The 15,979-nt window shown below is 40.6% G+C and overlaps 1 protein-coding gene across 1 annotated transcript in view; it reads right to left on the minus strand.

Annotated features, from left to right (window-relative positions):
* The window catches only part of lig1 (ligase I, DNA, ATP-dependent), an 89,213-nt gene extending 78,879 nt beyond the window's left edge, over positions 1-10,334 (minus strand). Inside the window, exons 1-2 of the mRNA XM_039743857.1 lie at positions 10,132-10,334; positions 3,278-3,358 (exon numbers count right to left, since the gene is read on the minus strand). Coding sequence (XP_039599791.1) covers positions 3,278-3,358; positions 10,132-10,148 — 98 coding nt within the window. The 5' untranslated portion in view covers positions 10,149-10,334. The remainder of the gene's footprint in view (positions 1-3,277; positions 3,359-10,131) is intronic.
* Between the last annotated feature and the right edge of the window lie 5,645 nt (positions 10,335-15,979).

Raw genomic sequence — 15,979 nt, forward strand, 5'->3', positions numbered from 1 at the left:
CATGGATATACAGAAGAGCAGAGGGCGGAGGGCAGAGCCCTGAGGAGCCCCTTGTGTGACTGGCACTGAGCTGGACCTGCTGTGGTCTATCAGTCAGATAGGACTTAAACCACTGGAGGGCAGTGCCAGAGATACCCAGGATGTTCCCCAATCTGGACAGTAGAATGTCAAGTTTGATATGAGGTCTAATAAAATTAATATGCTGGTTTGTCCAGAATCTGCTGCCATCAGCAAATCATTGATTACTCGAAGCAGAGCAGTTTCACAGCAGTGCTGCACTATGACACCAGAATGAAAGAGTTCCATCAGTTTATAAAGTTAACTAACTGGTGAGTTGGGAGGCTACAACATGCTCAAGAACATACCGTACACTGAGCTAAATACATCAGCTTTATAACAGAAGGCTTATAATTAGTATAATCATGTCAGCCAATTTCAGATATATTAGTGCTAGTAAATGCGATGGGCTGGCACCCTGCTCGGGGTTTGTTTCCTGCCTTGTGCCCTTTGTTGGCAGGGATTGGCTCCAGCAGACCCCCGTGACCCTGTAGTTAGGATATAGCAGGTTGGATAATGGGTGGATGGATGGACAGGGCTAGTAAACCTTTATTTCTGCACAAGTGAAATATTCCTCAGCAGGAAATTGGTTATTACAATTATCAACCAAGCAACTTCAACCAAAGATCAGGATAAGTTAGGTTAGGACAGACTTCTATAATGCTCTGGTACACTGATTCAACATATTGATCAATTTTACTCGTCTTTCAGCCATCCGTTTTAATTTACACCATAAAGTCGTCAACAAAACTAACAGATAAGGTTCATATCGTAAGGTAATCCATTAAAAAGTTTAAAACTGCTTTGTTAAATCATATTTAAATACAGTGTAAATAATTATTTAAAATTTTACTGGGGTTCAAAAATAACGCCCCCTATTGAAAATTTAAAAAAATGCATAAAACATTTTTAATTTACACTTTTAAAATTTGTTGACATAAAAGAAAAAATCCTACCAATATCTAATATATTATGATAAAAAAAAAATTGTATCTTAATTTTCAATAATAAATTAAAAATAAGGGAAATGAAAGGGTTAATCCTTTACTCCCAAGGCTACAATTAACATAATGGCCCATGAAAAGATCTTAACATAACGGGACACACACCATACCCCGAACGTTCCTTAACATAAGGGACCCTAAAGAGGGAACGCCAACATCAGCCTTAGCCTCAGGGTTAGTATTAATATTAAGATTAGGGCCCAAGTATAGAGACTTTAAGGTTAGGGTTTTAGGGATGGGGTAAGACATATAAAAATATCTCGACTAGGACGGATTGAGGTCATTTATGTTAGGTAGAATGCCTAGAGGGGGCTGGTCAGGTGGTCTCATGGCCTCTGAACCCCTGCAGATTTTTTTTTTTTTTTTCCTCCAGCCGTCTGGAGTTTCTTTTTTGTTTTTTCTGTCCTGCCTGGCCAGCGGACCTTACTTTTATTCTTTGTTACTTAATGTTCCCTAATTTTAATTTTTATTTCTCTTTCTTCATCATGTAAAGCACTTTGAGCTCCGTTATTTGTGTGAAAATGTGTGACAGAAATAAATGGTGGTGTTGTATTTAATACGCTACCGTGGCTGTCCGTTTGTCTGTCCAGGATTTTAAACCATCTGTAGCTCACAAACCGTTTGACAGATTGACCTGCCATGTGGTACACATCTACTACGTGACCTGTACTATCTGCATTCGGGGTGATGATTGACCAACAAGGTTATTCCTCTTTTTATTTTATTTCATTGTAGAACCAACTCTCAGCAGCGCGCAGCAGGGTGGTCGTGCGGCGCATGCGTACAGGCGCCAGTCTCATCGCTACCACCTTTGCCGTCACTTCTCCTCCCGCTTTATATCTTAAATCATTGCTGAGGGAGTTTGAAGGCTTAAGTGAAAAATTAAGAAAAACGTACTAAGTACTTGCAACACAAACACGGACTCAATCAGTTTTAATGCGAGAAGATGCTGACAAAAAAGAGAAGAAGCGGGCCGCTAGGGTGGAGAAAAGAAGAGCTGCTCAGGAAACAGCAAGCGCATCAACCTCTGAGCAAACGAATGAGTAGGAAAACTAGGAATGCTCAAGTCAAGTGTAACTAGAAAACTAGGAAATGAAAATCCGAACACATTTCTCCAGTTTTAATGTCACTACACTGGTTACCTGTGTCATTCAGAATTGACTTTAAAATTCTGCTTATGGTTTATAAAGCCTTAAATAATCTGCACCATCTTATATATCGGAATGTCTGACACCTTATATTCCAAATCGTAACCTCAGATCCTCAAATGAGTGTCTCCTTAGAATTCCAAGAACAAAACTTAAAAGAAGTGGTGAGGCGGGCAGGCGGCCTTCTGCTGTTATGCACCTAAAATCTGGAATAGCCTGCCAATAGGAATTCACCAGGCTGATACAGTAGAGCAGTTTATAACACTGCTGAAAACACATTACTGTAACATGGCCTTCTCATAACTTCATTTTAATCGTAATTTTACCTTAATCCTGATACTCTATATGTTCAATTTCCTCATAATAACTATTCATGGTGGCTCTAAAATCCATACTGACCCCTACTCTCTTTTCTGTTTCTTTTTCCGGTTTCTTTGTGGTGGTGGCCTGTGCCACCTCCACCTACTCAAAGCTTCATGATGCTCCAACATTGATGGATGGATTAAAAGGCAGAAGTCTACGTGACCATCATCATCATCAAGCCCTTCCGTGAGAATCCTAAATCCAAAGAGGACTGTTTCATTTATGTTAGGTAGATTGCCCAGAGGGGACTGGTCAGGGGGTCTCATGGTCTGGAATCCCTACAGATTTTATTTTTTCTCCAGCTCTCTGGAGTTTTTGTTTTTCTGTCCCCCCTGGCCATTGAACCTTACTCTTATTCGATGTTAATTAATGTTGATTTATTTTGTTTTATAATTGTGTCTTTCATTTTTCTATTCTTTAATATGTAAAGCACTTTGAGCTACTGTGTGTATGAAAATGTGCTATAGAAATAAATGTTGTTGTTGTTGTATTCACTGCACGTTATCGTTATAGCAGTGCGCCATTACTGGTATTCAAAGTATTTTCTCATCACAGCTGATCCAGAACATCCATCCAGATAAGTTACAACCATCTGCACTTTTTATTTTTAAAAACAGGTGGTCCACAACCATTAAACAGCTAACCCTGAAGTTTAAGGTTCAGTGCCTTAACCACTAACGCCACATTGTGACGACGACTACCCACTGTTTCTTTTCTGCTGGCTTCTCTTCTTTTGTTGGCTTTTCTTCTTTCTTCTCCTTTCCTTTCATCGGCTGGAAAAATGACCTGCGTGGAAGAGAGAGACCAGTGGAGGTAGTTAAGGCCAGATATCAATGGTAACATGTAACCAGTTCATTGCAATGTGCATTTCTGCTGGTTGTGCAAACTCATTTTACATCCTTTCACCTTCAAACACACTTAATTGAGAAGAGCGTGACGGCAGAATGAGGCCAGGAGGCAGCATTATAAGTAGCAAACTTCAAGTCCATGTGAGGTCGCATTCACACACTCATATGTTCTACCTGAATGGGGACAATTTAGAATTACCTAACAACTAACTGGTTTATTTAGCAGAAATGTGTCAAAAAACGTAACTGGGACTCCTTTATACTTGTGGCAATACGCCTCTTTTATCAGTCAGAAGCTTTCATCTGTTTTGTTAATAAAGTATCTATCTAATTGTAATGTGCACTTGAGGGGGTTTGTCATTGTTTGTTATAATATTTCTTGAGCTTCTTTAGTACTCGGGTATTGTACCGTGTTAGCCATTATGAATGGAGTGTTAGGTCAAGCAAAATGACTCCTTTTATTGGCTAACTAAAAATATTACAGTATGCAAGCTTTCAAGGCAACTCAGGCAAGATGGAATCTAGAAATAGTATATAAAAGTCAATGCGTGTATGTATGTATGTTCCAGTATCACGTCCGAATGGCGGGAGCGACTTTCATGAAACTTGGTACACACGTTCCACTTTGGTCGACTAAAAATACTATTGGGTGGAATCTACCCTAACCCACCCCCTTCGGGTGATCTTAAGGTTTTGTATGCATGTTATCATCCAGTAGACACCAGAGGGCGAACTGGAGGCGACTGCCAGCATTCTGTATGTTTCAGTGCCACCACCGCGCCCGCCTGGTGCTTTTGAAATTAAACAGAGTTCTACGTGTGCAAGTGTGTGTGCCTGTCCAGCCCGGAAGTGAGATGTAGAGTCGGGGTGAGGGCTCCTGCTCCGAGGATACGCAAGCGAGGCCAGCACACCGGCAAAAGGAAACTTCAGAACTGCTAATGCACAAACGACGCGAGCACGTCGGCAACGCGAATCCTCCTAGGAGAGAGACGCCCAGAGTAGGATCTTACACAGTTAGTATATAGCAGGCGACTGCCAGCATTCTTTATGTTTGAGCGCCACCACCGCGCCCCTGGTGCTTTTCAAATTAAATAGAGTTGGCCGGTTCCGAGCGTCAACTGGATGATAACATACATTCAAGACCGTAAGACAAGCACTTTACTCAGTCTTTATTGTTTGTTCATTTATTTTTGAAGTTGTGTTTTTTTAGTCTGTGGTGGGCTGGCGCCCTGCCTGGGGTTTATTTCCTGCCTTGCGCCCTGTGTTGGCTGGGATTGGCTCCAGCAGACCCCCTTGACCCTGTAGTTAGGATATAGCGGGTTGGATAATGGATGTTTTTTTAATTATATTTTTCTCAAACAATTAAAAAAAACACTTTATTTTCCTCCCAGGCAACGCTGGGTATTTCAGCTAGTCTTCCTCCCTTCAGACTATCTAACATAACTGGTATGTCATTATTATGCTTCATCTGCCAGACAGCTTTATCCAAAGAGACAAAAATCAGTATCAGTATATTTGAGGGTTTAACAAAAATGTGGGAGATAAACACAATTTAAAGTACAAGAGTATCCAGGACTGAGCAGGCTAACAAAACCAAAAGTTGGTGAACTGGATTACTGTGGTACAGTGTGAGTATTTGATTCCCTGCTGAATTTGTACGTTTGCTCACTTACAAGGAAATGAACAGTTTATGGTAGTTTCGTTTTAATGGAGTGAGACAGAACATCAACCAAAAATCCAGAAAAATACATTACATAAAAGTTATAAATTGATTTGCATGTCAATGAGTGAAGTAAGGATTTTATCCTCTGCAACAGCGCTTCCCAATTGGGGGTGCCAGAATCCATCGAGGAAGAAAACAGAAAAACATTATTTGTACAAAATGTTAATTTATCAATCCATTCCTAAATAATTAAATGGCCAGACTATTTCGTATCAGTGCAATACGCTGCTTGTTAAAACGGATGACTCCCGCTCTTATGTGCAGTTAGTGCTGCGTGGATATTATCAACTATCGTATCTGTTCAAGTTCTATTTCAATTTTAAATATAAGTAAGTTTTATTTAGTCGGCAGAAATATCTTTGGTAGGAGTGTAAGTTAAATTTAGTCAGCATTGTATACATTTTTCTTCACCATAGAAATGAGTAAATTCAATTCACATTCCTACCAAAGATATTTCTGTCGACTAAATAGAACCTACTTATATCAAAATAGAACTTGAAAAGATCTATTTTTTCGAATCTGATCGCACATTTTAGATCGACTTGACGCGCACCACATCGAGCCCCGTGCTGCTGTGCTCTCGCCTGCCTGCCTGTCTCAATAAGTCACCGTCGCTTTGCTCTTAACTTTTTTTACCGTTCACTTAATCACGGCTAGTCGCGAAAAAATTAGAAAATGGAAGGAGGATTACACCGAGTATGGCTTTACCAAATTATTGATGGCGAATCGATTATTCATAAAGCTTCAATTGGTAATCTGTTTTTCTGCGTTAACCTCATATTTTTTTCATACTTCTTCTCAACCCAAGGGGGTGCGAAATCGGCCTCGTCCGTCACAGGGGGTGCGAGGGTAAAATGAATCGGGAAGCGCTGCTCTACAACAGGAGTCGCCAAGTCCGGTCCTGGAGGGCTGCAGTGGCTGCAGGTTTTCTTTCTAACCCTTTTATTAAAATGAGTGCCCTGTTTGTGCTGCTAATTAACTTCTTGTGAATTCATTTCAATTAATTTGCTTTTTTAAGATGTGTTCCTCTGGATTTCTTCTTTTCTTTCCTTAAATGGCACCCAAACAGAAATGAAATGTGAAGTGAGGGAGCCAACAGGAGACCAACTAAGTCAGGGCCTCAAACTCCAACCAGCTGCTTAATGAGGTGCCAAATCCAGTCGTTAATTAAACTTGTTCTTTAATTCCGTGGCTTGTCGCTGCTCTCGTGGTGCATTCGCAGACATTTCCGAAATTGTTGATCTTCCTTTTATAAGAGCTCTGGTCAAATGTTTTGTGGACCTGAGCAGATCAACATTCGTTCATCTTTATTTATTTTCAGATATTGTGTGATGGACACCAGTTGTTTTGGCTCATTTAGTATCTCCTTATTGCTTGGTTGCTAATTAAGGAAAAAGAAACAATTAAGGCGCCTGTGCCTTCAAGAGCAAATCAATTAAAATGAATTCAAAAGAAGTTAATTAGCAGCAAAAACAGGTCACTCATTCAGAAAAGGGTTAGAATGAAAATCTGCAGCCACTGGGTTGGCGACCCCTGCCCTACAACCCGGACAGAATTCTAGTTCCCACAGATTGGCTGCGTGCCCATTAGTGTTTCATTAAGAGTGCCAACATATAGGGCAGATTTCAAAATCCTCCTTTTAACATGTAAAGCATTAAATGGCCGAGGTCCGGCTTACTTGTCTGAACTTATCATGACTTACAAACCTGAGCGCACATTAAGATCTCAAGATGCCGGTCTGTTTAGGATTCCAAGGATTAATAAAATAACAGTGGGAGGTCGAGCTTTTAGTTACAGGACCCCCTAAACTGTGGAGTGGTCTGCCTGCTTCCATAAGAGATGCCCCTTCGGTCTCAGCCTTTAAATCCCGGCTGAAGACTCACCACTTCAGTTTAGCATATCCTGACTAGAGCTGCTGATTAACTGTACAGACTGCATCTCTGTTGTTAGTCATTAGCACTATAACATAAGTAACATGATAATTATAATTGAATACTAACCCTCACCTATTCTGTTTCTTTTCTCGGTACCCAAATGTGGCCATTGGTGCCACGGCCCACTTGCCAAGTTGTTTGCCTGCCTATGGTAAAGTCATCCCTGATGGAGGATCACAGGAATCATGGGAAAGAGGGGTCCTTTCATCGGAGCAACGTTTCAGCCGTGGCATGGCCAAATGGAGAGGCAGCTTGATGGATGAGGTTTTCCAGGACTCTAAAAATATCCAAACCTAATTATGTCATATCATCTACTGTTAAACCGTAATTCTAAAATTTTTATTATTATGCTGTCTTAAGGAATTGTTCTGTTCTGTGTGTTGTATTGTATTGACCCCCTACTTTTGACACCCACTGCACACCCAGCCTACCTGGAAAGGGGTCTCTCTTTGAACTGCCTTTCCCGAGGTTTCTTCCATTTTTCCATACACGTTTTTTTTTGGGGAGTTTTTTCTTGTCTTCTCAGAGACTCAAGGCTGGGGGGCTGTCAAAAGGCAGGGCCTGTTAAAGCCCATTGCGGCACTTCCTGTGCGATTTTGGGCTACACAAGAATAAATTGTATTGTACTGTATTGTATATACTGCCGATTGTGTAAAATCCGCCTGCTTTACCCTTCCCCTAGTTTGACATCATGTACAGTGGATTCAGAAAGCGGCTCTTGTTCGGAAAGCGGACGCCACTTGGTTGTTTCACAATAATTAAGATTAGGTATAGAAGTAGGTTTCACATTTCTGTTCTCATTTAGATAGATAGATAGATAGATAGATAGATAGATAGATAGATAGATAGATAGATAGATAGATAGATAGATAGATAGATAGATAGATAGATAGATAGATAGATAGATAGTTTATTAATCCCAAAGGGAAATTCACATTAGGGTTAGGATCATTTTAGCCCTAAAGTAGTGACTCAACATCAAGGACCTATTTTATTGACCTTAAGGGTAGCGTTTGGGCGAAGGGAAGGCCGTCTCAAGTGGTGTTCGCTTTCTGAACGAGACCCCAGAAAGCATTCAGACCTCATTACTTTCTGCACAATTTACTGACCCGGTAGATTACATTTTAAATGAATCTACACTTAATGACCCCTAAGGACAAAAAGAAAACAAGCTTTCAGAAAGGTTTGCAAATTAAAAGGACAAAAAAAAAAACACATCGAAAACTGTAATCTCTCGTATATTCTTATAAGCATTCAAATCATTTGTTGGGCACTCCAAGTTGTGCTCAGGTGTATCTCAAGGGGCAGCCATCTCGGCAGCACGCCATCCATCAGGCGTTCATGGTAAAGCAGAAGCCATGCTTCAACAAAGGGCATATGACAGTTTAAAGGACTCCGAGAGCCAAGGAAAAGATTCCCTGGTCCGATGAGACAAAAATTGAACTATCTGGGCAGAACTCTCACTGCTACATCTGGAGAAGACGAGGCCCTGCTCATCATCTGCCTAATGAAATCCCTATGGTGAGGCATGGTGGTGGCAGTTTGATGCTACGGTGGTGCAGGTGCAGGGACAGGGACACTTGTCAGAACTGAGGGAAGGAGGAATGCAGCCAAATACAGAGAGATCATCAAAGAAAAGCCACCCCTGAGTGCACACCACCTCAGAATAAGGTGATGGTTTACCTTTCAGAGCAACAATGAATCTAAGTACACATTTAAGACAATGCTGGAATGGCTTCAGGACATAACTGTGACTGTCTTTGAGTGGCTCAACCAAAAGCTCGGACGGACTTCTGTGGAGAGACCTGAAGATGACGTTTTACAGGCACTTCACATTAATATCTAAGAGATCTGCCAGGAGTGACGGGATAAACTGCCCAAATCCAGGTGTGCAAAGCTTGTGGGGACCTACAGTACCTAAGATGACTCAAAGCTGGAATCGATACCAAAGGGTCTTCTACAAAGTACTGAATTAAAAGGAGGCCAGGGTACATCTATGAATGGCAGATTGCACTTTGTGATTTTTTTTAATAAATTTGATCACCTTTCTAAAATACTGCTGTGGGCTGGCACCATGCCCGGGGTTTGTTCCTGCCTTGTGCCCTGTGTTGGCTGGGATTGGCTCCAGCAGACCCCCCATGACCCTGTGTTAGAATGTAGCGGGTTGAATAATTACTGACTGACTGACCTTTTTAAAATGTTTTCACTTAATGTGTGTAGATTGATGGGCAAAAATGACAAATGTGTCCATTTCAAATGAAATCAACAACACAATAAAGTGAGGGAGTCTCAGTTCTTTCTGAAATCCGCTGCACGTGTGTCACTGAGGAGTGCTGAAGTATTTCAGGTTGAATACTTTCTGAATCCAATATACTGTACATTAAGTGCCTGCTGATCAGTGCCTTGGCCTTTTCACATGACAGTTGTCCATCCTATTTGTGACCTTTAGGTCCCCTTAGGTGTTTAGGTGCGCGCTTGACAGCACTGCTAAGGTTCAAAAGTGAGATAATAACCACTTCAAATGTACTGGATAAGCAAAGATAACGAGAACAGCCAAGCAAGCCCACAAGACAAACACATTTACTACATAACAGGTTTATGGAATTATTACTGACTAATCTTACTTATAAACGAAAAGAAACCTAAAGACTTGGTGAAATCCAACATTACTTCACGCTACGTTCTAATTCAGCGAGATTTTAGCTCCTAGAATTATTACGATATAAAGTTTCATAATGCTATTAAAAATGTGCATTACTTAAAAAGCATCAGAATGGATTTGGAAATGGGGAAGCACAAACTCAAAGGCAGCCCAAAATTTAACAGACCTGCGCCTTCGTCCGGTTCTCTCTACTTGAACATCCCAGCTCGAGGATCGTCATGAGGGGTTGGGGGGGGGTCACTTTGCGAAGCTCCCCTGACCATCCACTCCTACATGGCGACTCCCGGCGCTTCAGCGAGCGCGAAACCGCGAAGATGCCGCGTCAAGTGAACTTGAAGTAAAGGCGCCATCCCCTGCCCTCGCGCCCCGCCGATTTCAACTTTCACACTCACGCTATACTCCGCTGCATCTTCAAAACTTCTGCTCTTCTGGCCTCCTTGGCAATACGCTTACGAAATAATAATTATATAAAATGGCTGAGCACGTAGCCAACTAGATGAAATCCTGCGATCTCAAATCTTCCACGAATCTCCTAACTGCGGCAGCCCCCTCGAACCCGCCGACGTCGTCTCCAAACTTCCGCGCCAAAATTACGTCACAGCAGCGCGGGGCAGGCAAAAGACAGTGGACGACCTAAATTCCACCCGGAAAATCAACGTAAAAGTCAGATCCCACAGATACTATTCACGGGGCTTTTGAAGGGAACCTTTCCTTAAGATATCATAAATAAATTCTTTGTATTACCTACTATGGTGCTATAACTCCGTGATCCGTTGTGCATGGCTACTATTTTTGATTCGTTACTATACAAAAACTCCGTTATTATTATGAACGTCTCAGGCATGCGCACACAAGCTTCTAGACGCTTGGCTTGCGCGTAAACCATTCATCCAATCTGAACTCGGATTAGAATCACGTGCTATTGTTTTGACGGAGCCGCGCGTAGCCTCTAGTGATGGGAACTCCGGCTCTTTTCAAAGCTTCGGCTCCCTTTAAAGAGCCGGCTCTTAAGGCTCCCGAATGGCTCTTCGTTTAGTATCACTTGGATGCTTATATTTTAGCCTAATTAAGCAATTATGGTTTGTGTATAAGAAATTTCTTATTTATTGTTTTCAGACATTACGTATTTTTATGCATTTTTTCATTACAAAAAATACACAGTTACTATTGTTTAACATTTTAAAAAAAGCTTTAAAATTAACAGCTTAACACAAAACCACAGTAAACAAATTAAATAAAGGCCAAACTCAGCAACAATATAACACTATGACTCTTTGAATTAAAGTTTTTAGGCCAGGTTGACATTCAGAAATGCCAGATGCCTCAGCTTAGATGGGCTGATGTAATTTCTCCTCTCCGTGATTATTTGTGCTGTTTTTAAGAAGACTCTTTCTGTGGGGAGCGATGTAGCGACAATGCAAAGTCTTCCTACCAGCACTGCAGCAGCAGCAGTACTTGGCTCTTTTCCAGGGTCAGTGGATGGCAGGAGAGAGGGCACGCTCTCCTCCAGTTGCACGGATGGGTGGGAGGTTCTTAAATGTCTGTGCAGGTTTGTTGTTGACCGTGCTCTAATCGACATTTTCATATTACAAATTCTGCACTTAGCTATGCAGTTCCCGGTATCATTGAAATGCAGACAGATGCTGCTTCTTTTTCGGCTTTCACTCATTTCTTCACTCTTCTTTTTTTCTTCATGATGCGCTTGCATTTAAATCTGGCTCCTCGTCTGTCGCAGCAACAGGTACACAAAGCGACAGTGTTGCTATGTGTACCTGGCCTGTACCAACACTCGCTGTCTTCAGAGCGTCTGCCCCCCTTCCTTCCTTCACATAATGGTACGATCCACTTACAGCCGGCTCGTTCGCGAACGACACATCACTAGTAGCCGCGTTTCATTCGCGCATGTGTTGGCCAGAAAGTTGTTGCTGCGATAGGTTGCTGCAACCCTAAAGTGTCCTCAGATGCTGTTTCTAAATGTTTAAAGGACTTCGTCTAGGTATCTGTAGTAATCGTTATTCTCCATACTTTGACTTTATGAGAATGTTAAGCAAAATGACACCTTTTATTGGCTAACTAAAAAGATTACACAATGCAAGCTTTCGAGGCAACTCAGGCCCCTTCTTCAGGCAAGATGCTTGGCTCTTCTCTACATTCATAATGGCTAACACGGTACAACACCTTATACTACTGAGAATGTTAAGAAACGTTTTGCTTTTTTGTTGTTTATGCAATTTACTTATTGTAAACAGTTTCCATAACATCAGGATAATAATAATCAAATGTAATTTGTGTGCAGTAAGGAAAGAAATCAATACATCCAAAATTTCAACAAACTGTGTTTATTACCTATCCCTTATTTAATGATTTGGAAAAGGAACCATTTTTACTCAAAGAAATACACGAGTCCTTACTGATTTAGGATTTGTAATTCACACAAACGGTAACTCTGTCCTGGACAAATGAAGAAGTACAAGTACATTGCATCTCATATCTATCTATTATATAGTGCCTTTCATATCTATCTATCTATCTATCTATCTATCTATCTATCTATCTATCTATCTATCTATCTATCTATCATATAGTGCCTTTCATATCTATCTATCTATCTATCTATCTATCTATCTATCTATCTATCTATTATATAGTGCCTTTCATATCTATCTATCTATCTATCTATCTATCTATTAAATAGTGCTTTTCATATCTATCTATCTATCTATCCATCTATCTATCTATCTATTATATAGTGCCTTTCATATCTATCTATCTATCTATCCATCTATCTATCTATCTATTATATAGTGCCTTTCATATCTATCTATCTATCTATCTATCTATCTATCTATCTATCTATCTATCTATCTATCTATTATATAGTGCCTTTCATATCTATCTATCCATCTATCTATCTATCTATCTATCTATCTATCTATTATATAGTGCCTTTCATATCTATCTATCTATCTATCTATCTATCTATTATATAGTGCCTTTCATATCTATCTATCTATCTATCCATCTATAAGCGTCTAACATAGCACACATTTCAGAATCATCACGTTTTATTTTGCTCATTATGGAGTATTCACATCTGAAAAGACAAATAAATAAATACATTAAAATTTTCTATCCTGACGTTTTTGCCCAAAATGAGGTCAATTTTGAACCCATACACGTATTTATGCAATAAATTCGGAAATTGACCATCGAGGAAATAGAGGAGCTCATTTAAAGGAAAAACCTAAAAGTTTGCTATATGGAAAATAAAATTAGTATATTCATGTATTAGCATAAATAAATATAGAAAATATATAAGCATTAACCTTAGTGCAAATATTAATACAAGTCAGGCCTGCTAAAGAAATGGTTAAATAAAAGCAGATGCCATATTTCTTTTTTAATTAAAGCTTAGCTCTAGCTAGAGGACCCGTGAAGGGAGGATGACGAGATAACGACAGCTCAACGGTGGAAGAAGAGACAACACCTGTTGGCTGTCAGCCAACCTAAAAATAAGCGAAGCAGGAAAATAAAGATAATTGGCAGAAAATAAGAAATATTGGTGGTCCTAATAAAAGTTAATTAGACCGACTGAGGAAAGGGAGTCAGGGGAAGGCAGCGAATAGGCTGCTTCTAGTGGGGTGAGAATGATAAGAACTGATTATATAAACTGTGATTTCTGAACTGTTCGGGGCTCAGCTTGATTTGGCTGAATTGGGTTGAGTCCGTGTTGTTGTTTTCTTACAATAAAACCAAATGCTCAGTTTGCTCGTCCTCTTGACTCCTAGAACCTTCATTCCAGGTGAAAACATTTCGTGGCGCCTTTTGCTCTGACGATTTTCTCTTCGTCAGCTAGAAAGTGAAAGGGGGTATCCCGGTTGGCTCCCCAGCTATTTATTGGGATCCCTTTGTGTTGTTTGGAGTACAACAATATATACATAAATGAAATCCATAATTCTAGATTGGTACAAAACTGGTAGCCTGAATTGTACTTATTTTAGTTCTCTTAACAACAGCTTTCCAATAGCCTGACCTACACAAGTGTTGAATACCCGCACATTCATTTGTAAGTGTTGACACAGATTAAGCAGCGCGGGCACCCTCAGCCCCAAAGAGGGCACCCGGAGTCTCAGGACAGGCAGCAGAATCAGACTTTAATTGTGCGGCGCACATACAGACTCACTTCAGTTACAATACAATGCAATACAATTTATTTTTTGTGTCGCCCAAAATCACAGAAAAAGTGCCGCAATGGGCTTTAACAGGCCCTGCCTCTTGACAGCCCCCCAAGCCTTGACTCTCGAAGAAGACAAGGAACAACTCCCAAAAATACCCCAGTAGGGAAAAAAATGGAAGAAACCTCGGGAAAGGCAGTTCAAAGAGAGAGACCCCTTACCAGGTGATGATTTGAGCCATTCGAAAATTCAGCAAGCTTACACTTATTACAATTCTTATCACCTCCTTCTAGTCCTTCCCATCATTACCTAGTGTCCATCACTTGACCGAGACTGCCATCGTTACTTCATACCCTGTGCGGGTGTCCGAAACGTATGCACTGATCAAGAACACAACTTAAGTCGAGGACTCAAATATGAGATACCGTGTTGTTCAGGTGAAAGTTTCTTGACGTCCAAGTATCTCTCAAGGTTGAAGTTTTAAGCGGCTGCAGTTCTAAAACAATGGCCTGTTCGGCCCTCTCAGAGTCCACAGTGGCCTTGACTAAAGTTTTTAGGCTTAGCAGCCAGATAATCGGTGGTTTACAGCGGGAAAGGACAAAAATAATAAAATATGCAGGCGAGGGCTTTAGGATAGAATACTAATGTTCAGATATGCTTATGATTCTCTTTAAATATATACAAACCATCAATTTTAAGAATATACGTTTCTATAGAAGATGCTCACTGTGATTTTTTTTTTGGGTGTTGGTGATTTAATTGTTTTTCTCAGAAGTGATTTTAATATTCCAAAACTCCTTATAAAGTTTTCTAATTTCCACTAACAGGCCTTATTAGCATGGGCTCCTATATGCAAATAAAACTTTTCTCTGAAAACTTTTTTTTTTTATTGGCAACAACTCATATTTTTATTAAGATACAGTGCTGTGAAAAAGTATTTGCCCCCTTCCTGATTTCCTTATTTTTTAAATAGAACCTGCAAGACAAAGTGAAGGAGGCCAAAAGATCCCAAAAAGGAAGACATCATGCTGTAATCTAAAGAAATTCGGGAAAAGATGAGAAACAAAATAATTGACATCTAAATTTCTCTTTGACATCTTGAACCCCATTCTTTGTATGGGAATGTGCTGTAGAAATAAGTGTTGTTGTTGTAACCTCGTCCTGTCACGCTTGTTCCTAAACAGCTCCCCCGAGTGACATTTACTCCATTACGTTGACCTCTGTTGTAAGTGGCTCTGGACACAGTCGTCTGATACGTAAGTGAACGTCTCTCCAAAGCTGCTTCTTTGCTAATGCAAGATGAGCACTAATGTCGCTCTTGCATACCAGAGGTTTCCGCCTTCTCCTCTCCCTTTTTCCGTCCTTCACTCTCTGATCGTAGAGTTCTGAACCCTGGCCTTAGCTCAGGCTGGAGAGGGCGGCCATTCTTTACATGTTCTTCTGTGACTTCTTGAAAGATCCGTCACTGTGTCTTTGGGGTCATTTTGGTGGACTCGTCTTTGCTCTGAGGATTCCCCATTGACCCAAGTATTCTCCGTTTAAAGATAATTGCTGTCACGGTGGTGTGCTAGAGTCCCAGTGCCTTAGAAATGGCTTGGTAGTCCTTTCCTGATTGATCAGTTTCATCAACGTTTTGACTCATCTCCACTAGAATTTTCTGTGTCTGAGGCCTTGTGTTCTTGTGGTGACGACTTTTCTGTCATGATGAGGGTCAGTATGCCGTGAGGTTTAGATCAACATGGCTGGCTGTGTTCAGTCAGTTTAGTTTGAATTCTGACCTGACCTGCATGTCTTTGGACTGTGTGTGGGAACTAAAGCATCCGCATCATTTCTTTTGTCAGTCACATTGGATAAAAGCACCTGCTAAGTGAATAAATGTAAACCTAAAAAGAAATGAGCGTCATACTCTCTTAATACTTTATTGACTGATAGCTGTGGTACCCTTCTAAGACAGGGTGAAATCTAAGTGATCAACGTAGATCTCGGCATTAACATTTGCAGTGGACCATGCAACTAACATGTCTGTGTGATACACCATTTGGTATGGAATGCGTAAAATGTGTTT

This window comes from Polypterus senegalus, chromosome 1, assembly GCF_016835505.1.
Source record: "Polypterus senegalus isolate Bchr_013 chromosome 1, ASM1683550v1, whole genome shotgun sequence".
NCBI lineage: Eukaryota > Metazoa > Chordata > Cladistia > Polypteriformes > Polypteridae > Polypterus > Polypterus senegalus.